Below are 24061 nucleotides of genomic sequence, written 5' to 3'. Positions count from 1 at the left end.
GTGGCTAGTGAAAGCAGCCAACTTTCCCTCTCATGTTCCTTCTGTATCACATTAGGAACAGGGACACACACCCAGAGCAGAGAAACTTCCTTCCAGGCCTGAACTGATGATTTCAATCTACTTCAGATTTACCTCCCAATCTCTTTTCAGCACATTCCTCCAAAAGACCAGTTTTTAGGAAAGTAACCAAAACAACAGTGACAACCCTGAAAACTGTGCTTGGTCTACTAAAAGGGAGGAGGTACACTTGGGGTTTACATGGCACTCACAACAACAACAACACACACACACAGTGTATTAACCTTTGTCCTTAGTGCCCAGAATAGTAATTTGATGTCTCATGTTTAAAACAGAAAAACTACTACCATGACAACTGATACCCAGCTTTTCTTAAAGTTCTTATAGAGATGGTTTGCCTCCTCTTTACATATGGTCTTCTTTTTGCCTCCAAATTGGTATTCTTCTCATTTTCTTCATATTTCCTATCTGATCATGATTTGGTCAATATAATTAAAATGCTTGTGTTAAAAATAATTTTATTTTATTTTATTTTTTTTTTAATAAATTTTTTGTTTATTGCAGTAACATTGGTTTATAACATTGTAAAAATTTCAGGTGTACATCATTGTACTTCAATTTCTGCATGGACTACATCATGTTCACCACCAAAATACTAATTACAACCCATCACCACACATGTACCGAATTATCCCTTTCACCCTCCTCCCTCCCCCCTTCCCCTCTGGTAACCACCAATCTAATCTCTGTCCCTATGTGTTTGTTTATTGTTGTTATTATCTACTACTTAATGAAGGAAATCATACGGTATTTGACCTTCTCCCTCTGACTTATTTCACTTTGCATTATACCCTCAATGTCCATCCATGTTGTCACAAATGGCTGGATTTCATCGTTTCTTATGGCTGAGTAGTATTCCATTGTGTATATATACCACATCTTCTTTATCCATTCGTCCCTTGATGGGCGTTTAGGTTGCTTCCAAGTCTTGGCTATTGTGAATAACGCTGCAATGAACACAGGGGTGCATGTACCTTTGCAAATTGGTGTTTTCAAGTTCTTTGGATAAATACCCAAAAGTGGAATAGCTGGATCATATGGTAGTTCTTTTTCCTTGATTTTTTGAGGAATCTCCATACTGTTTTCCATAGTGGCTGCACCAGTTTGCACTCCCACCAGCAGTGTATGAGAGTTCCCTTCTCTCCACATCCTCTCCAACACATATTGTTTCCTGTCTTGTTAATTATAGCCATTCTGACGGGCGTGAGGTGATATCTCATTGTAGTTTTGATTTGCATTTCCCTGATAGTTAGTGATTTTGAACATCTTTTCATGTGTCTGTTGGCCATCTGTATATCTTCTTTGGAGAAATGTCTGTTCAGGTCTTTTGCCCATTTTTTAATTGGGTTGGTAGTTTTTTTGTTGTTGAGATGCATGAGTTCTTTATATATTTTGGAGATTAAGCCCTTATCAGATGTATGGTTTGCAAATATCTTCTCCCAATTGTTAGGTTGTCTTTTCGTTTTGTTGATGGTTTCCTTTGCTGTGCAGAAGCTTTTTAGTTTGATGTAGTCCCATTTGTTTATTTTTTCTATTGTTTCTCTTGCCCGGTCAGATGTGGTGTTTGAAAAGATGTTGCTAAGACCGATGTGGAAGAGCGTACTGCCTATGTTTTCTTCTAGAAGTTTCATAGTTTCAGGTCTTACATTCAAGTCTTTAATCCATTTGGAGTTAATTTTTGTGCATGGTGTAAGGTAAGGGTCTACTTTCATTTTTTTGCATGTGGCTATCTAGTTTTCCCAACACCATTTGTTGAAGAGACTTTCTTTTCCCCATTGTATGTTCTTGGCTCCTTTGTCAAAGATTAGCTGTCCACAGATGTGTGGGTTTATTTCTGGGCTTTCGATTCTATTCCATTGATCTGTGTGTCGGTTTTTGTGCCAGTACCATGCTGTTTTGGTTACTATAGCTTTGTAGTATATTTTGAAATCAGGGAGTGTGAGACCTCCAGCTTTGTTCTTTTTTCTCAGGATTCCTTTAGCTATTCGGGGTCTTTTGTTGTTCCATATAAATTTTTGGATTCTTTGTTCTATTTCTGTGAAAAATGTTGTTGGAACTTTGATAGGGATTGCATTGAATCTATAGATGGCTTTAGGAAGTATGGACATCTTAACTATGTTAATTCTTCCAATCCAAGAGCATGGAATATCTTTCCATTTCTTTGTGTCTTCTTCAGTTTCTTTCAGAAATGTTTTATAGTTTTCGGTGTACAGATCTTTCACCTCTTTGGTTAAGTTTATTCCTAGGTATTTTATTCTTTTTGTTGCAATTGTAAATGGGATGGTATTCTGAATTTCTCTTTCTGCTACTTCGTTGTTAGTGTACAGAAATGCAACTGATTTTTGTATGTTGATTTTGTATCCTGCAACTTTATCATATTCGTTTATTACTTCTACAAGTTTTCTGGTGGATTCTTTAGGGTTTTCTATATATAAAATCATGTCATCTGCAAATAGTGACAGTTTCACTTCTTCCTTTCCAATTTGGATCCCTTTTATTTCTTTCTCTTGCCTGATTGCTCTGGCTAGGACTTCCAATACTATGTTAAATAGGAGTGGTGACAGTGGGCATCCTTGTCTGGTTCCTGGTCTTAGAGGGATAGCTTTCAGTTTTTCACCATTGAGGATGATATTAGCTGTGGGTTTCTCATATATGGTCTTTATTATGTTGAGGTACTTTCCTTCTATCCCCATTTTATTCAGAGTTTTTATCATAAATGGATGCTGTATCTTGTCAAATGCTTTCTCTGCATCTATTGAGATGATCATGTGATTTTTGTTCTTCATTTTATTAATGTGGTGTATTACGTTGATTGATTTGCGAACGTTAAACCATCCCTGCATACCTGGAATAAATCCCACTTGACCATGGTGTATAATCTTTTTAACGTATTGTTGTATGCGATTTGCTAGTATTTTGTTGAGGATTTTCGCATCGATGTTCATCAGTGATATTGGCCTGTAATTTTCTTTTTTTGTGTTGTCCTTGTCTGGTTTTGGTATCAGGGTAATGTCAGCTCGTAGAATGAGTTAGGAGCTTCCCCCTCCTCAATTTGTTGGAAGAGTTTGAGAAGGATAGGTATTAAGTCTTCTTTGAATGTTTGGTAGAATTCACCAGGGAAGCCGTCTGGTCCTGGACTTTTATTTTTGGGGAGGTTTTTGATTACTGTTTCGATCTCCTTACTGGTGATTGGTCTATTCAAATTCTCTACTTCTTCTTGATCCAGTTTTGGAAGGTTGTATGATTCTAAGAATTTATCCATTTCTTCCAGATTGTCGAATTGGTTGGCATATAGCTTTTCATAGTATTCTCTTATAATCTTTTGTATTTCTGAGGCATCTGTTGTAACCTCTCCTCTTTCATTTCTGATTTTACTTATTTGTGCCTTCTCTCTTTTTTTCTTGGTGAGTCTAGCTAAAGGTTTGTCAATTTTGTTGATCTTTTCAAAGAACCAGCTCTTGGTTTTATTAATTTTTTCTATTGTTTTTTTGGTCTCTATTTCATTTATTTCTGCTGTGATTTTTATTATTTCCCTTCTTCTACTGATTTTGGGCTTTGTTTGTTCTTCTTTTTCCAGTTCCTTTAGGTGCATTGTTAGATTGTTTATTTGAGATTTTTCTTGTTTGTTGAGATAGGCCTGTATCGCTATAAACTTCCCTCTTAGAACCGCTTTTGCTGTATCCCATAAATTCTGGCATGTCGTATTTTCATTTTCATTTGTCTCCAGGTATTTTTGTTTTCTTCTTTGATTTCTTCGTTAACCCAGTCGTTGTTCAGTAGCATTTTGTTTAATCTCCATGTATTTGTGGCTTTTCTGATTTTCTTCCTATAGTTGATTTCTAGTTTCATACCGTTGTGGTCAGAAAAGATGCTTGGTATTATTTCAATCTTCTTAAATTTATGGAGACTTGTTTTGTGGCCTAATATGTGATCAATCCTGGAGAATGTTCCATGTGCATTTGAAAAGAACATGTATTCTTCGGTTTTTGGATGGAATGCTCTGTATATATCTACTAGGTCCATCTGTTCTAGTGTGTCGTTTAAGGCCAATGTTTCCTTATTGATCTTCTGTTTGGATGATCTATCCGTTGGTGTAAGTGGAGTGTTACAGTCCCCTACTATTATTGTGTTACTGTCTATTTCTGTTAAAAATAATTTTATTTTAAAAAACTGAATAAACTATACCAAAATATTAAGAATAGTCATTTAAGGATGATGAAATTACAAGGTATTGTTTTGTGTTCATTGTTTTTGATATTTGCTGGGTTTTTTTGCTTTGAGGACTACTTTTGCAATCACATAAAAATTATATTAACATAAAACATTCATTTTAGAAAAGATGGATAAATAGGAAATGGACATTTTAAAGAAATGTGGATTTTTTCCACAAAGAAAAAAGACATTTTAAAATTGCTAGCACCACACACACGTCTGCTAAATTTTTTTCACAAAATTGAGAGAAAATAGTAAAAGAAGAATATGTTCAACCACAAAGAGACCAGCATGCCCCAGAATGAAAAAAGAGTTTACCTCCAGCTGGCCAGGAGTAAGAAATAAATATTTGTTGTTGTACGTCACTAAGACGTCGGACTGTTTACTGTACAGCAAAACTGACCAATACATAAACTAACGAAGTAACTAAACTTCAAACTAATTATTTTAAAAAAGGCAACTCTATGTTCTATTTTAACCACAAAACAATGGCATAATAAAGGTTTAAAAATATCTACAAATAGAACTCTGAAGATTCCATGAGACTACATGTCGACTACTATGTTAAGTAAAATAACAGGATGACTCCCCCTCCTCAAATGGCACCCATGGTGTTACCACTGAAGACCCCTGGAGAACATGCTAATCCAATCCAAACAAGGCCAAGATGTGGAAAGAGATTCACTTCCCTGTACTGAAGATTTTCCTCTGGAGTGTGCAGCGTATTTACGGCAAAAAGCAGTCTCTGCACTATTGAATAAAACATTTTGATCAGAATTTACCTCCACGTGTTAAGCTGTTGCAACGCTTAATTATCCTCACTCCAATCCCAAATATCCAAACCAAAGAGGAATGTTAGACCACCAACACCTTAGAACCATGATGAGATGGACAGATCTTTTCGGAAAGACGTTTTCAAACATGATGATTAGTGAGGGGAAGACAAACCCCCATCCTTGTGTGACTCTTCTGGTTCTTCTAACTTTGCTTTTCTCTTTTTTCCTCAACAAGGCTGGGTGCTCTCCTAGCTCCCTACTGGAAAGAAAACAGCCAACATTGATACTGGTTGAGATTTCTAGGTGTCTGATAGCCTGCAGGCAAGAGAAGAGAGACAAGAGGGATAAGACTACACAAGAGGGCAAAGTGACATGAAAAAAAATCTATCTTTTGCGAGAACCAACACCAGTACGGAGCCACAGAGAAGCCCCTGGGCAGCTCTGAGTGCCCTGGATGCAAGGAAGGGGGGTGTACTGGGTGAATAGGTAAGAAGATTGGAAAAGGGGTCTTAGCTGAGAATAAGTTTATAGTTCTTAGCCTAAAACCCAGATCAATCCTACAAGAGCTCATAAAACTAAAAACTTTTCAGAAAATATGGATAAGTAGGTTGCTACAGAACAAACCTTCCCTTGGAAGCTCAGCATCACTTCTCAAAACGAGTCTATGAATGAAGTTCAGCAGCTGTGAGCACTGGAAATCCACTGAGGCATTTGATTGTCACAAAACCTTAATTATGAATGTCCTGGATGCAGTTTCTACCCAGCCACATGAATTAGGAACTAGATGAGAGGCTGTGAAAGGGAAGTAAGGAGAAGTGGAAATCTCCCACTTGTATGGGGGTTGGGCAGAGGGAGGGAAGAGTGGAGGTACACTCGAGCGACACGGCCACTGCAATGAGCTTCCAGAGCACAGAGATCTGCTGGTCACACTGAGTGTCCTGAATTCCAATGACAGTCTGAAACACAGACTTAAAGAGACAAAAGTACACAGCAGGAGGAAGCAATCTGGCTCTAGAGCTGCACATTTAGTTTTATAGGGAAGAGAACTGTTACTGTCTACAATTTCTAAGTATCAATGGAGACAAGTACCAAAAAAGTGGTCCAAGATATTCCAGGCTGCCCATGAAGAGGCTAGGAAGTGGCAGTTTGCAATTTCATGTAAACTGAACATGATTTTATTTTGGGATTCCAAGGTGGCATTAATATCTTACCAAAGCAAAGAGGAAAGAAGCAGATACACCCAGGAAGCACTGAACTAGACAGGAGTGAGGGCCATCTGAGGGTAAACACGGCAAGGATGTGGTAGGAAGGGCAGAGATTTGAAAGCTTTCATAGCACAACACAAGGTACTGTGGTACCCAGAAGCTGAACGTGTTGACCTCCACCCTCCAGGGGGCAGGGGGTCGCTCACCACAGGCATTCCTACAAAACTGTCCAAGGGGGTGTTGGGGCAAGCTGTGCTGGCACACAATGCAGGAGCTGCATGCTGGAGAAGCAGCCGTGCAAGTGTACAGGAACCCAGAAGTAAAACTGCTTCTGCTAAAACGCTTCCACATCCTCCACTGATGCAAGTGAACATCATGCCAGCCAGCAAAGTAAAAACACATCAGGGCCCTGATCCACTCTTCTCTGAGAAGGCAATGAAGGGTGAATTTGGAGCTGGGAGGCAATAATCCAATAATAGCACATTTTGAGATATTAAGCAAAACTAAGTAAATCTCTCCTGTCTGTCTCCTTTCTGTCTCTACTGTAGCAGTTTATGGTTTATTCACTTTAGGTCTTTCATTTTAACACCCCAAACGCATCCATCTATTAAAAGAAAGGAGATATTTAAGGTCAGCTTCATGTAGCATTGAATAAACAGATCACTCTTGCTCCTAAAGAATCTGTTGGGTACTACTTATATTTATAGTGTTAGACAAATTGGCACGCTAAGAGATACTTCTTCAGCAGAATTTCACAAAGTATTGAAAATGATAATAAACCACTTACTATGTCATACAGTGCTGGAGAAACAGAAAAGATTATCTCCTCATAGAAGAATTTATTAAAAGCCTAGTAACATAGCACAAGTATTATGTAGCTATTCTTTGTATATGTCCATTTTCTGCAAACACCTCTTCCTAAAATAATCACTGTGGGTGATGAATCTGTAAATCCACTTGGTCTCCTCTCCGAAAGATGGACCTGACCCTACTCTTTGACTTCTGACGATTTCTCCAACTACTGTTTCCTCAGAGAAACTTCCAAAGTTTTTCTTTCCACTTAGTTCCACAAGCTGAGAGGGATGTAGCAATACAAAATGTTCCCATAGTTCTGGGGAAATGACAGAATGCTGAAGTCTTTGGAATCAGAATCCTGGTTCTGCCACTTACTAGCTGTAAAATACTGAATAATAATTTTTTAATCCCTCTACGCCTCTGATCATCTGTAAAATGGAAACTCATAGAGTCACAGTAAGAATTACCTAAGATGAAATATACAAAGCAAGCCACTAGCTACCTGTCACAGGGAAGGCATTCATTAATGACAGTTGCTTTTATTAATATTTTGAAGGACTGGGTTTGGCACAGAAGGTTTGATAAACTGAAAAGGCCCAAAGGAATCAGATTGTTGGTGTTTCCCACTTCGTCCTCACACACTGATGGCCTGAATTCTCGGAGCGACACCACCACCATCTGGTGTTCCTGGAGGCACATATTGTGATATGGGTAAACCTATGAACGGTGCTCTGCAACATCAGGGAAGAAGGCACCACCGCTGCCTACCTCTGGGGTGGGCCAGGTCACCGCAGCCTCTGGTCTGTTCCTGAAGGTAAATCCCAAAGTGTACTCGGTCAGAAGTCCTTCCTCTTCACAAGACTCCACATTTTTGACTCTAGTGTCAAAAGTCTCAATAAGGTCCTTGAACAGTTGTAAGTTCTTAATATACTGAACAGAACACTCCACTTCCCTCTTGGTTTCTTTATATAGATTGCACTTTCATTCACTCTGGAAGAAACTAGTATCCTGCAATACAGCAAGCAATGGGATATCTGGAGCATAAAAGTATCGGTGATCAGAATACCTTTAGCACCTCAGAGAATGGGTCTATCTGTATATATCCAGGGGTTTAGATTCTGAGAAAAATTGATGCTTGCCCCTTCACGTCTCCCTCCTGAAGTCAAGACCACGGTCCACTTCCCGGAGCTCCTGCTCCTCTCACAGAGCTCACAACACCGTACAATTAATACCACAGATGTGGACAGTGAGGGGACAGCCTCACAGACAACCACAAATCAAGAGAAGAGAATGCTCTCTTCAAGCAAGCTCACTTTATTTCATAGTAGCGGAGCAGTGAAGGTTACGGTTCTAGAGGCAGACTACTTGGGTTCAAATCCCAGTTCTTCCACGTGACTTTGGGCAGGTTACTAACACATCTGTGCCTCAGTTTCCTTATGTGCAAAAAAAGGAATGATGCAAGTACCTGCCCATTGGGTTGGCTACAAGGACTAAGTGAAGTCAATCCATGAAAGGGCTCAGGGAAGAGCCTGGCACGTGATGGTGTCAACATTGTACGGCACTGTCAGCTCTTAATATGATACTGCTCGTTATTAATGTAGTCTCTAAGTCTGAGAGAGAAGACAAAGAGAAGAAAGCAAAGTGAGGGAGAAACCAAGACTGTATCGAAAGGCTAAATGGGGACGAGTTCCTTGTGTTCTGACTGCTGCCACTGCTACCCTCTAGCCTCACAATCGGGGCCACCTATGCTCCATTCCATGAGGGTTTGTGGTTGTACTGTTTTTTGTTCTTTGGGTACATTATGCACAGAGAAGCAGAGGTGTAGGCAGTTGTGTAAAAATAGTGAAGACAGAGGGAAGGCAAGAGGAGAAGGAAGGGTAAGACGGTGCACTTCCAGAGAGCACTGTCTTGATCAGAGGTGGAGTGTGAAGGGGCAACCAGAGCCACCGCCAACCACCTGGTTTTCATCTACCCACTGTTTCAGGGCCATCCCCCGTCATCTCTCAATCTCCAGGAAAAATATGTAGTTACATGAATGCAGGGGTGGGGGAAGGACAGTGCATGGAAGGGGGGTCTGGTCTGATACTGTACTCATTCATTCAACAATCACTCTCTGAGCTCCTGCTGTGCAATAGGCCCTCCCTCTCACAGAACTGTTTGGGGATATAGACCAGTAAACCAATAAGATGACAGGATGTAACAAGTACGCCCTGCAAGGAGCATGTGACCAGTGAGTACAGAAGACGGGTGTCTGGCTCTGGGTGAGTTTGGGGCAGAGTTGGCAGGAGAGGTCTGGACAAGAAGCGACACGGAGAGTGGACCTGGGAGAACAGTGAGCGCTCCAAATCCATCCGATTATTGAGGATGTATGACAAAGCTTCATCTGCAGAGCACTGACTTGCTTATTCTTTAAATCCTTTCAGAAGTTCTTGGCCTCCCTGAAAGTCACGTCAGGCCGGCCAACATCAGACACCCAGGATGAACTTCTACTCACATGCACACACTTCTTTTCCAGTTTCTCAATCAATTTTCTTCATCCCTCTCTGTCTCTTTTGTTTTACATGACTGGTAGCTGCACAGACACACTACCTCTCACAGGGTCACTGCTTGGTCTTTGGCCTTTAGAATTGTTTTCACTGAAGAATGAATAACATCCCTATTCAACCACCAAATGAATATGTATCGAATGCCTTTGTTGTGCCAGGCTCTGCTCTAGGCATAAAGTATCTTTACTTTCTTTTCCATTATAAACTCACTCCAGGTTTAACACTTGTAACTAATGGTTTTGTCTTTAATGAATGATAAGGGGGACACAATTTTATACAGCTATAACCTAAGTACACAGGAAACACACCAAAAGTTAATTAGAAACACAAAGGCCAACAACTTTGTCCACCCATGAAACGAGGTGGTGAGACACCCCTGACTCATGCGACAGAGACATTACATGAGTTACAGAAAAAGCGTGTAGAACAGCGCCCAATACGAAGCGAGGGCTCAGTAAATCCTGGCTGCTCTAGGCTGATGACTGTTTAGAACAAACACCAGGGTTTGCTATGTGTTTTGGAGACCACGGTTAAGTACCAATATGCTAGCTGCTGCTACTGTTCTGCGCTTTCTAGAATTTCATACAAATGAATTGTGTAAGATTAGTCTTTTGTGTCTGGTTTCTTTCTAGTAGCATGATGCTTTCAGATTGACCCACGGCAGTCTGCACTGGCTCATTGTTCTTTCTTGCATCTTGCCTCCTCTCAGCCCTCTGTTCTGCCACCTAAATTCTTCAATCAGCTTAAGTTCCATACAGGACCCTGGGGGGACTTTTATTAGAATTGAATGTAGATTAGGGAAGCTGAACTCTACAGGATCGTGATTTCCTGGCCATTATCACAGTGTATCCATTCATTTTGGTGCTCTTTGATGTCTTTCATATAAAATTTTATAATTTTCGCCATAAAAGTCTTGCAAAGTCTTGCACATCTTTTGTTTGAATTTTCATTAGGTCCCTTATAAAGTTTTGTTGCTATTGTACACAGAACTTTTCTAATTATATTTTTACATTTGTTGCTAGTGTATAGAAATATTATTAATTTGTTTGTTCAGATTATATCGACCCATTATGCTAAACCCTCCTTATTTCTAATAATTAACCTATAGATGATTTCGGGGTTTCTGTGTAGACAATTCCCTTTCTCATTACCGTCCTTGTCTATTACTGACACAGGCCTCTGTCCTAGAACGAATCGGGAAGGCTGTCTTCTCTCTCCTTCCGTTCTCTGAAGTTGTTTGTATAGAATCAGACTGGTTAAGTTTTTGCAAGTTGGGTATGACTTAAACATAAAATCTCTGAGAGCCTAGTGTATTCTTTATGAGAAGGTTTTTAGCTACTGTTTCCATTTATTTATTTATTTATTTATTTATTTATTTATTTTTGTGAGGAAGACTAGCCCTGAGCTAACATCCATGCCAATCCTCCTCTTTTTGCTGAGGAAGACTGGCCCTGAGCTAACATCTGTGCCCATTTTCCTCCACTTTATACGGGACGCCACCACAGCATGGCCTGACAAGTGTTGTTCCGGTGCGTGCGTGGGATCCGAACCCAGGCAGCCAGCAGCGGAGCACACACACTTAACTGTTACGCCACAGGGCCGGCCCCTATTGTTTCCATTTATTTAACAGCCACAGGATTACTCACGGTTTCCATTTCTTCTTAAATTTTTAAATTAGGAATTTGTCCACTTAGTGAAGTTCACAAATTTACAGTCACAGGGTTATTCATAGTCCTCTGATTATCTTTTTCCTCTGGTGTATATCTGTAGTGATATCCCATTTTTAATTCCTTATATTATTTCTGTCTTCTCTCTGCTTCAACATTCTCATTGGAGGTTTTTCAATGTTATTAGTACTTTCCAAGAATCTTATTTGTCTTTGTTGATCCTCCAAAATTTATCATTCTCCCTTATTTCATTTTTTTAAATTAATAGACTATTTTATAGGGAAATTTTAGGTTTACAGAAAAATTCAGTGGAAAGTACAGTGTGTTCCCATATACCCCCTCACCTATATACACACAGAGTTCCCCTATTATTAACATCTTGCATTGGTGTGGTACATTTGTTACAACTGATGAGGCAATATTAATACATTATTAACTAAAGCCCATAGTTTACATCAGGGTTCAATCTCAGTGTTGTACATTCTAAGGGTTTTGACAAATGTATGATGACATGTATCCACCATTACAGTATCATACTGGACAGATTCACTGCCCTAAAAACCCTCTGTGCTCAGCCTATTCATCCCTCCTTCCCCTGAGCACCTGGCAACCACCGATCTTTTTACTGTCTCCATAGTTTTGTCTTTTCCAAAATGTCGGATAGGTGGAATCATACAAGATGCAGACTTTTCAGATTGGATTCTTATACTTTGTAATATGTGTTTAAGGTTTCTCTATGTCTTTTCAAGGCTTGATAGCTCATTTCTTTTTAGCACTGAATAATATTCCATTACTCTGGCCTAGAACAGCACTGTAAAAGAGAAGTTTTTGTTGTAGGGGGCGGTTTTCCTACGTGCACTGCCCAGTATATAGCCACTTGCCTTAAAATGTGGCTAATGAAGCACAAAAACAGAATTTTAAATTTTACTTAATTTTAACTAATTTAAATGTGGACACTGGCCACCACGTTGGACAGCGCGGCTCTGCACAGATGGAGCCCATCCTTCACTGGGAATATTGAGCTGCGTGTGCAGTCTGACTCAGTGCTTTCTTCTCTATTACTCTAACGTAAGTAAGAAAGTATGTTATTTCCTCATTTATACTAGAACAGATAAACAAATGAAAAAACTGAGTTGTTCAGAGAGAACAAAGAGCTAGGAACCACATTAAAATCAGTAAATTCAAGTTGACTAGAGAAAGATAAACCTTTTCATCTAGAAAATTAAACTTTAGCGTCAAGAAGAACTTACTGTAGGGTGAATAAACTCTTTGGAAGCAAACACCGCATTTCCTGTATTTTTGTCTCACCTACAGTGCATAGCAGAGTGCTCAGTACACAAAATTATTTGCACATTTGTTGAATGAATGAATACTAGGGTATAAGTCCTTATTCCCAGAAACTCAACATTGCTATGAATCAGACTTTAAACTGTCATCAGCATAAAATCAGCCTCAGAGATGGGTTCAGATGTAGAAGTTTCTAGTTCATAGTATCTCTCAGTTTTTTAAAAAAGAATTACATTTTTACAAGTCTCATAGCAATGGTTCTCAAACTCTTTAACCCAAAGAATGCTTTAAACTATTAAAAGTTGCTGAAAACCTTTAAAAGCTTTTGCTCATGGGATTAATACTTTGATATTTACTGTATTAGAAAGTAAACTGAAAAACTTTTTAAAACACAAGACTTCCCAATCACAGATTCCACTGGCTGTCAGACAATAACATCACCATATGTCAGGCAGCCTTTGGAAAAATCTATTGGACATTCACGAAAGAAATGAGAATGAAAAAGGCAAATAACGTGTTAGAGTTATTCTGAAAATAGTTCGACCTCACAGACATCCCGGAAAGGATCTCAGAATCCCCCAGGGGTCCCTGGGCTCTATTTGAGTTTGCTGTCCTAGAGGAAGACAGGGCTCCGTGACATTCCACCTGAGATGAGTGCAGGTGGACCAGGGCGCCTGACGACAGAGAAGGCAGCTGCTCTTGTCCAGGCATGCACACAAAGTATGAGATGTAGTTTTTAAAGCTGTTTCTAAGCTCACTAAAAGACAAAATAATCATTTTAAACAAATTAGGAAATCATATGCTGCATATTAGTTTTAATATTCCTTCTTGTCATAGTTGGTCTTGGTTGGAATGGAAACAACACAAATCCCAAGGTTTTCTTTTCTAGGGTTGTGGGTGGGGGAAAAATGGTGCTAAAAAATAGCTAGAAAATGTTTAAGCTCTAATTTAGATTTTACCAAGTAAAAGTAATAAAGTGCCTAATATAGAGTTTGACATTTTATAGGTACACAGTAAATGCCTGTTCATTCATTCATTCACTTGCCAAATCAAATTTAAGTTTCCAAAGAAAGTTATTTAAAAAAGAAGAGCAGTGCACATTATTATAAAGAATTCTTAGTAGCAATTAATTACAAGGTAAGGCCATGGATTTAGAAATGAAATGGAAAAAAATAGCCAGGAGAGATTAAATTTGAGGCTATATGGTTGACTAGATTGATTAATTAGGTCAATTATCTAAGAGATAAAAGAATTACTCTTGGCTGATATAATTTGGGCATTGAAGTAACCAAAGTAACTCGACTGCAAGTTAAGTGGTCAAAGAATTTTAGAAAGCAAAATCTGAGAGCCACAAAACTTTTTCTTCTGAGTGTCTTTAATCTTCCATGCTGGCTCAGGAGAAAATAAACCAGAAAATCCTGAAATGTGTACACTGGCAATAGACTGAAATAAGCTCTTAATATTTCGTACTACATTTTAAAAAATGATATATGAGCATACACTCTAAGAGAAAGTAACTTACAGCATATCAGTGAAATGTCTAAATTAAGAAAATTCATGACTAGATTATTTTAACAAAAGGAAATAGCAGAGAATAAGGTGGTAAGTGAAACTACCAAATGAACCCTAATAATGTCCATAGGCCCTCTTTACTTTTCCCTTAGGGTGGCTGCCATGATATATGGGAGCGGGGGGCGGGGGGGGCGCTGCTCAGTGTTGGTTATGTTCTATAGAATCACAACAGAGATTTCACAAGCATATGGAAAGCTCCTCTGGATATGTCTGCTCCATATGTAAATTAAGCAGTCATTATTTATTCAAAATTGAGAGGAGTGCCAATTTTTAAAAATTAAAATACTATATATGGAATAACATTTTCCATGTCTTACATGACACTTCAAGGAATGTCTACATGATTTTTCATAGTATACTCTACATAGTAAGTGAATACTGAGACAAATTCCATCATCTTTAACCTACGAACGGAAACCTAAATTCTCTAAAGGCAGGACCAGAGACCATCATCTCTGCAGCTGTACAACCTAGACATCTAGGATTCACTCCTAATTCCCTCTCTTACCCCCCTCACCACATTAGCTCAGTCTTAAGGTTCTATTGCTATTATCTTCTAAACATACCTCAAATTGCAATGGCACTGACTCATCTCCTAAACATACATCAGTCTCAGGCATTCAAGGTCTTTCCAATCCATCCACTTCTAATCCATACTCCACACTGCTACCAAAGTCATCTTCAAACCCTAAATCTGCTCCTATCATGCCTTTGCCCCAAATCTTCAAGTGGTACCCTATCATCTTCAGGATAAAGTCCAAATTCCCGAGTGTGGTATACAAGATACCTTAACATCTGGACCCTTGTACCTAATTTCTTGCTTTTCCCCAAATGTGCTATCCTCTCTCATCTTCCTTCCTTCCTTCAAAAACTATTCAATAGGCAATATTTTAGATGCTTGGCATACATGAATAGACAAAAAAAAAAGATCCTTTTCTTTGCGGACCTTACATTCTTATGGTAGATAGATAGATGATTGATAGATGGACAGATGAGTAGGTAGACAGATGACAGAGAGACGACAGATAGAAAGACGATAGATATACATAGATAGATGATTGACAGATGGATAGATGAATAGGTAAACAGATGATAGACAGAAAAATACATCTAGATAGATGATTGATAGATGGATAGATGAGTAGGTAGGCAGATGATAGAGAGATGATAATGGATAGAAAGATGATATAGAAAGATAGATGACTGATTGTTAGACAAGTAGGTAGATAGATGACTAATAGATAGCTAACTAGATAGATGCCTGATATAGGTAGGCAGATGATACATAGATGGATGATAAAATAGGTAGGTAGATTACTCATATAGGTAGGTAGATGAAGGATAGACAGATGGACACATAGATGATTGATAGGTAAATAGGAAGACAGATGATGGATAGAGTGTCAGGGGCTGATAACTGCAATAGATACAAATGAATGAGGATAAGGATTGTGTGAGGTGATACCATGTTTTACCATCTTAACTGGGTGCTCAGAGAATGCCTCACGAAAACAATAACACTTGAGCAAAGACCTGATGTACGTAAGGAAACAGGCAATGTATATATATTGAGGGAAGAACATTCTAGGCAGAAGGAACAGTGTAAAGGCCCTACAGCGGTTAGGTGCCTTGTGTGCTCAAGAAACACCTAGGAAGCCACTGTGGCTGCAGACGAGGGACGATGTGAAAGACAAGCTCATGGAGTAATGGGGAGCCAGATCGTGCACACAGTAGGTCACTACTGAGACTTAAGAGCAATGGGAGCTACTGGAGTACCTGAGGAGCATCACCAGCTAAAGTGTTTAGAAGCTCAGAGTGCTGTTGGGTTGAAACCAGTCTCCTGAGAGGCTACTTTACCTACTAACTTTTGCCCTGTACACGTTACAACCTTCAGTTTACTGGTCTGGCTCCTCCTTTAGACTGTGAACTCCTGGAGGTGTGGCTGTGTCTTATTTTCTCCGTGGCTCTCGAGCACCAAGCAGATCAGGAAAAATGATTCATCAAACTCCTCAGGTGTTGCATGCTCAGTTGGAGTTCCAGGACTGTACTGGACACTGTACGGTCTGAATTAGTCTTTGAGCTTAGGCCTGGAGCCCAAAATTCAGCCATAGCGAAGGCCTGATCTCAATGATTGGGCAGAAAGGGCAACCGAGTGAGAGGACACCAGAAAGAAGTAGAGGAAGTGGGACAAGGGCACTGGAAGAGATGCCTCCAGGACACGAAGCTGCAAAGACAGGAGCCCCATTCTCCGCAGCCTGACTCAAAGTGGGGAGAGTTCTCAGCGCTCATCTCTGGGTCTGGAGTTCTAATTGGCAAGGACCAACACCAACTGCAGCATTTGTTCACAGCTCTCCCCCACCTCATAATGATGCTAATAAAAAATTAACAGTGAGTCTAAAGTCGAGTTTGAGGTGGGCCAGACTAAGATGGGCCTAGTTTCCTCTTCAGAGGGCCATGCTGGCAGTGTTTCCATTGACTAGTGGAAATCAATCCCCTGAAGGTGCCCCCCATTCTTCTCCTTGGCCACGACTTCATTCTACCATGTGCTTTTCGCCCACATCTTCTTTTCCACCTTGAAGAGGGAAGGTAACGTGCACAGGTGAAGGGAGATGTATCTGAGGCCAAGAGATCAATCTCCACTTCCCACTGTGTTAACCTTTGTCAGACTTTACTTGAAAAACAGTGAGACAATCACCACCTGTCCTAACTACCTATCCCCTAAAATAACAGGAGGAATTGAAAAAGACAATACACGTTATCAAGGCCAAATAAACATAGGAGCTTATCATCCCCCACACCTCAGCACTAGAAAATACACATAATGTAGGAAATAGACTGTGCTATGATATAATTTCATCTAAATTTTAAAAAATAATTAATACCGGAAGTTGGAGGTTAGAAATGGATACAAGATATAATCTTCTATGTGGTGAGAAGTCAGACTAAAGGGCCAGATACAGCTGGATTTGCACCCTATTTGATGAGCTACCCACTGTTTTATCACTAAGAATCACATACTACCTTGATCTTCAATTTTCTCATCTGTAAAATGGAAATAAGAACACTTGACTAGTTTCTGTGAGAACTGAAGATACTGATGATAGTCAACACATGTCTACATGTGTGTTATCAACCTGTGTATCTACGTGTGTATGTGCATATACAAAATACCAGCACAGTAGTATCAAGACGGGAGTCAATGGAAGCATCTCATAGTAAGTTGACAGCACATATGTGCATGCCTCTACCCTCCTAATTATTTGAAAGGGGACTTTGAGACGTGTGAGTAAGATGGGCTCTTGATATGTGCTGGGTGTTAAAATACATTTGAAAAACAGAAGGTGGATTTGGTAACAAACGCCTGCCCTCATTCCATCCCCACACACTGTCCCAGGCATCCAGGCCTCCTACGAGGGGCCGAGAATGCAGGAGGAGCAGCAGTGAAGCTGTACTTGGCCTTTTCCTAGTTTCTCAAGTCCATTCTTCTTGCTTGTGCAGACGACGACTCCTGATGCCATAAAATCTCTGTCTTACCCTTCTCTTCCCTTCTAGAAAGGAGAGCAGGGCCAGGAAGTCAGACAGCTCCTTAGGGAAGATGGTGGTGGTTCATCTTGTGAGCCCTCGTTAATGGAAAGAGTCACAAGACACAGTAATAGAGGCTCACAGGGTTGACCCGCGCAACACTGGTGTGACTGGGTGACCTACTTCATCTCTCATAGCCTCAGCTTCCTCTTTTGCAACATGAAACAGTAATAAGTTCTTCACCTGTTTGTTATGAAAACTAAGGAAGATAACGCCTGCGAAAGTACTTTGCAAAATATAAATTGACCTACAAATGTTATAATTCAGATCATCATCATCAGCAATCCACATGTGCCCTGAACTGGTGTCCCAGAGACAACACTTACTGATAATTTTCTTTTAGAAGTTGTAGTTAGGGAAGTAGAAAAAGCAACTTTAATTTAGATGTTGAAAAAATCTCCCAAAGAGTAGTTAAAATATTAATCACAGTACAAGTTTTCTGATGTTAAATTAACAAAAGAAATTTAAGCCAGCCAAGCCCAGGTGATGACTGCAATAAAACGGAATTACCAAGACAGCATTCTTGCACACAGCATCATAAAACACAAAGGAAAGAATAAACAGAAAACATACAAATATTTAAGGATTTTGTTTCTTTTTGAAAACTGTACTTGAAAAACAGAAGTCACTAAGGTTAAAAGAGAAGGAAAAATTATACTAACAACAAAAATTATAAAAAGTAAAACCTAATTGTTGATCAGTGATACCTAAAAAAAGGGGCAAAATTTGGCTCATGACAGATTACTATTTTCAAAATTATTATAAAATTCTACACAGTGGACAACACTAACTTTAAAAATGTGAGAAGAGTTGCTATTTACTGAATTTTAATGTGTCCCCTAGACAGCATATTTGGGTATGAGGTAGGTGTCGTCACCTGTGGATCACATGACCAACCACAAGAACATTCAAACTTACTGTACTTCGGCCTCATATTCACAAAGCTGCTGCAGACATGTGCCCATGCATCCATTTAACCATTGCCAATGTTACAGACTAGAGTATTAGTGACCTCACATCCACATCTGGTGCCTTACCCGACCGATAGCGCTCATCTCGTGACCCTGAGGACCTTCGGCGGTGATAGCGAGAGGAAGAGGAAGGAGTAACCGGAGCCCGGCGCTCTGGAGGCAAAGCTTGATCCACCCCTGGGTTAAGGGAAAGAGCAAAGTAAGGTGAGGCTTTACTTGGCAGCTGGAGTTAATTTACTTTGTGGAGCAAATCATGCAGTAGAATAAAGCCCTGACTCACTGCATTCCCACAGCCAAGCAGAGCACACCCGGAGTGGGCATGGGGGGCCGGGGACGTCACAGCTGATGAACAGGAAAGGGAGACGCATCCTGGGCAGTGAAGACTCAAGCCCTGACACTACAGCCCTTAGAAACACCAGCACAGCCTCTTTCACATCACAAACATCTATTACGTCACGTGAAGAGACACAAATCACGCCACGAGCAACAACTGAAATCTTTAGAGTTTGGATAATAAAAATGGAGCCCAAAGCACAGAATCAAGTTATGGTCTTCTTTATATAATAAACATATAGAAAGAGTTATATAAGTTTTTGAGAAAATTTAAAATTACATTTATCATTAAAGTTAACTTTAAAATAAATCTTATAGGCTATTTTAACAATATAATTCAAGCAACCAAGAATGAGCATAAACTTCTATCTTTATTCATTCAAAATTTCTAACTCTTGGGGCTGGCTGGGTGGCATAGTGGTTAAGTTTGCACACTCTGCTTCGGTGGCCCAGGGTTTACAGGTTCGGATCCTGGGCATGGACTGATGTACCACTTGTCAAGCCATGCTGTGGTGGTGTCCCATATGAAGTAGAGGAAGATGGGCAAGGCTGTTAGCCCAGGGCCAGTCTTCCTCAACAAAAAGAGGCGAGTTGGCAACACATGTTAGCTCAGGGGTAATCTTCCTCACACACACACACAAAAATTTCTAACTCCCTGGAATCTTACTCCATTTGATACTAAATAATTAAATTGTATTTCAATATCGCTTTGATGAATTACCAAAAAATGTTAACATGGTCAGATAAAAATTATTCAGTGGGTACTGGTCAAGAGCTGACCTAAATCTGGCCATCATGATACCTGTTACACTTTAGACTTGAGCGGCAAGAAGCACAGTCTAGATACAACTAAGTACTAAGGGACAGATTTAATCATCACAGTTCAGAAATAAAGAAATTCTGAGCACTGAGCATTGAACATTCATTGTTGCTTTTTCAGAAAAGGACCAGTAATACCTTATAGAAAGTAAACCAGTGTCAACAAAAAACTGTTTAGTCCGTGGTTTCCCGTGACGGCTCAGTGAGAGTTATTTATCTATCCCTGGGATTCAATCTTCTTCTTATGCTGGTGAATTCTGCACCTGTTTTGGATGGCATGTTTGTGGGTCCCATGTACTAAGTTAACTATATTAGAATTGTGAGGGCCGGCCCTGTGGCTTGGTGGTTAAGTGCGCGCGCTGCAATGCTGGTGGCCCGGGTTCGGATCCCGGGTGCGCATCGAGGCACCACTTCTCCGTCCATCCTGAGGCCGAGTCCCACATACAGCAACTAGAAGGATGTGCAGCTATGACATACAACTATCTACTGGGGCTTTGGGGGGAAAAACTTAAATAAATAAAATCTTTAAAAAAAAAAAAAAAAAAAAAAGAATTGTGAAAAACATAGCTACACTGTAAGCCATTTTGTCAGGTTCTGCAAGCTCTTCGTCCAGCAAGCATATTAACATCACTCATTAACAGTTCCTGATGACGGAGCAGTTCACAGTTACCAAACCTCTTCCAGCTATGGTCTACAAATGAGCTTTTAAAAATATTCTCTTAAAAAATTATTTCGTATTGTTATCAAAAGATGCACAGAATTTATGAAATCAGAGTACTATTCTTATAACAAAAAATAGTAGTTACATGGTATATAAATTCATATTCATAAATATGGGCTTATAATCCTACTTCTTAATTGCCCATTTTAGACAATATATGGACTTCTCCCTGTAGCCATCACTACACCATTATTAGGATTATGAGTCAGTAGTAGGCTATGAATACCTTTCTATCCTACACTTTTTTATTATCCTGGAGTTAATATTTGTATCTTTTTGTTCTATTATCTTGGTTTTCAATGTACCTATTGCTAATCCTTTCAAAATACTCCAACAGAACTGAAAAACTCTTCCCAACTTTTCTCCTCCATGGTCAAACACTGACAACCTGGTGACAGTTTTTTTAGTTCAACTGTCTTTTCCCTTGAGGACCTCCCTCTTGCAGCCCCTCCTGCTCCAATCGTGCTTGTTGGTCCAGACCTGCTGCATAACTGCCGTGGAGGATCCCTTCATCCCAGACTTGCTTTCACTCAAGAATTCTAAGCAAAATTATTTGTAAATTTGAAAATTTATTTGTATAAATATATTTATTTGAAAATTATTTGTATTCATTGCCTTTCATGCCAATTATTATTGTTGAGAAGTTAAATGTCATTCTGATGTTTTATCCTTAGGTAAAATCTGTTTATTTTTTCATTTTCTCCTCTGTCAACTTTCCCATCAAAGGAGCTGCAAGCAGAGTTTCTTCCTATGGCGGGGGCATCACCGATCTGTTTCCAGGGGTCTTTTATCTGGTTGTTCCATTTGCCCAAAAGAGAGACCGCTGGTCTCCTGTCTTGCGACTAAACGCAGGCGTGTTGGTCATTCAGGGCTGGAGCTGTTCTCCGTCTCCAGTGCGCAGGCTCTGGTTCAGTGTCTGTGGGTTCAGCACTGCCTGGCAGCCCAAATCTAGAGGCTCTCAGCTCCATTCTCCCAAGAACTAACATCTCCAGGGGAGTGGGGAAGATGAGGATCACGGGTCTCCCTGACGCCCCGCCTCCCCCTCCCCCAGGGTGCCCACGGTTTCATTAGCACCTTCTCTGCTGCCTTCCTCCCTTGACTAAACGAGGCACCACTAATCATCTGCCTCACGTACTGTAGCAACCAGTCACTGTTTCTCCCATCCCCCTGTCCTGTGGGTTTATACTTTATCTGTTCACTGACATCTTAGTGCAGCTCTGGGAAGAAGCAGAGCTAACGTACACTTCAGAGCTGCCAAGGTTAAACAGTGCCTAATTTATACGAACACCTAATGTTTAGCTTTCACTCTCTGTACTGTTACCTATCCAGTTCATCCAGAGATGCTTCCTGGAACGACTTTCAACCTCAACCCCTCTGGGTCCCTGGGTGGCTGTATACTTCCTCTGGGAAGTGCACAATCATCACACTTACACACACAGACCAGCTCTACAGAGCTGCAGGTTAGTGCTCACCTGTTCACAGGCCCTGAACGCCTGTCCTCAGAAAACTAATTTTGCATACAAACATTGTGAACATTTATTCTCACAGACTGAAATATAGAGTTTATAACACAAATTTTAAAAGGAAATGAATAAATTCAATGAAAGGAGAATAGCTTCAACAGGTCACTAATAACAGGACATCAAAAGAAACTAAAATATTAGTGTGCATATTTCAATCATTAATTTTTATCTGACCTCATTGTGAATGAAATTTGAGGAGCTTAAAGGCATGTTCTGACAGGAAAAATCCGTCAGTCAAATATGCAACTCTCCAAATTAGAATTCAACCTGCCACCACAGGAGGACCCAGGGGTCACAACTGACAGGTCCTTCTCATTATCAACTGTAAGAGGATTTGACCAAATGCTGCTGGTGGAATAGGTGCCTTCTTGGTAACACTAATACGTGAATAATTAGTAAAACACACAATTACAGCTCAGTGGTCAGCCTTGCTGAGGTCGCACATTCTTACCATAATGGAGAGCTAGCTCTCAGGAAAGCTACAGGACGACCAGAGGGTCTACAACAGAATGTGGGGTCAGTTGAGGAGAGGGCACTAGGAAGGTGAAGTAACTCAAAAATGTGCAAAACCAGGGTGACAAAAACTAGTTCTCCTCAACAAAAACAGGAAGAAGATCACGACTGGATACCTTCTCCCACAGACATTTATTAAGCACCATGTGCTAGGCACTGGCTCAGCTTCAGATCCCATGTGAACTGAGGGACATCGCCGTGCTCCGGAGTCAGAGACAGGCGTCCCACCTGGCTGCCGTCACCATCTGTGACCCTGGGCCCGGTTTCCCACCTTTACACAGAACTGATAAGAAGAGCTAACACTTTATAGAACTGGTCTAAGCATTTTATTAACTCATTTAATTAACATAATCATATGAGATGCTGTTTCTGCCATTTTATTGATGAGAAAATGCTGGCCCACAACTGGGGTTTGAACTCAAGCGTCTGCCACTCTCAACTAGTATTTAAACATTTGCTCATAACTGCCCTTTTGTTTGAGATGGGCTCCCTCCTGGCACTCGCAGGTACCAGAGGTCACTTAGAGAGCTCTGGTGGCCTCCCTGTCCCGTCCCCAAAGAGGCCTGGTCCTTGAGGCAGAGGCAGCGCGCTGTTCAGTGCTGCATTCCTGGTACAATAACTGCCACTGGACAAAATCGAGCTGGTATCTTGCAGTCAAGAAGTATTTTTGTGATCTCCTCACAAAACTATTTGCTCAACAGCAATCTCCTAAGGAAAGATGGAGCCTGCTACAATTTCAGACTGCTGCCTAGGAATGAGCTCAGAGCAGCGGAAAGCTGTCGCGGTCATATGACACAGAGGTGTGTCCATCAGATCCCTGCATGGAGTCGGCAATAGAAAGTGATGTCTGTTTGTTATCTCCTCCCCTGCCACGCTGCCCTTGGGCCACAGGAGGCCTTAGGAGGTATTTCTGAACCAGAAAGCCTTGTGCAGAGGGCTGCAAACATCAATGTTAATATGACAACATCAGTGACGTTTTGTTTTTCCTCTAGAATTGCAGTGGGACCATAACTAAAACTCCAGAGAGGAGGAAAGAGACCCGAGGTTCTTGAGAGGGAAAAGGAAACAGAGACACAGCCTAGGGAGAGAGTAAAACACACCCCACCTCTCCACTGAGCTGGCACCTTCCCAGGACTTCCACCCCTCCACATGGCATGCCCCTCCCTCTCCACGCACCCTCCCTCCTCTCTCCACGTTCTCAAACACCTACATCCCCTGTGAGTCCTCTGTTTCCCACCCTACACTTTATCCTCAAGGGGAGAAAAGCCATCAGGCTCAGTGCTCGGCCATGCCTGCCCCCTTCAGTCAGATGCCACCCGCTGCTCCCACCACCCCCATGTTCAGTCTCTCTCTGCTTCAATCCAAGCGGGGCTCTGCCAAGTCCATCTCTCTGCATCCTGTCGACTGGGGAACAGCCCAGACTCCTCCACCTGAACTTCAGTCTCCCTCCGACATCAAGGA

At 40.6% G+C, this 24061-nt stretch overlaps 1 protein-coding gene across 5 annotated transcripts in view; it reads right to left on the bottom strand.

Moving 5' to 3' along the window:
- Positions 1 to 24061, bottom strand: part of DIP2C (DIP2 acetate--CoA ligase C (putative)) — a 434532-nt gene that overhangs the window by 171329 nt on the left and 239142 nt on the right. For all 5 annotated transcript variants that reach the window (XM_087420883.1, XM_087420885.1, XM_087420886.1 and 2 more), the window contains one exon: positions 18758 to 18868. In XM_087420883.1, coding sequence (XP_087277009.1) covers positions 18758 to 18868 — 111 coding nt within the window. The remainder of the gene's footprint in view (positions 1 to 18757; positions 18869 to 24061) is intronic.

Source organism: Ceratotherium simum, chromosome 32, assembly GCF_057802395.1.
Source record: "Ceratotherium simum simum isolate JZ-2026a chromosome 32, ASM5780239v1, whole genome shotgun sequence".
Classification (NCBI taxonomy): domain Eukaryota; kingdom Metazoa; phylum Chordata; class Mammalia; order Perissodactyla; family Rhinocerotidae; genus Ceratotherium; species Ceratotherium simum.
This window is presented reverse-complemented; position numbering and strand designations above follow the sequence as displayed.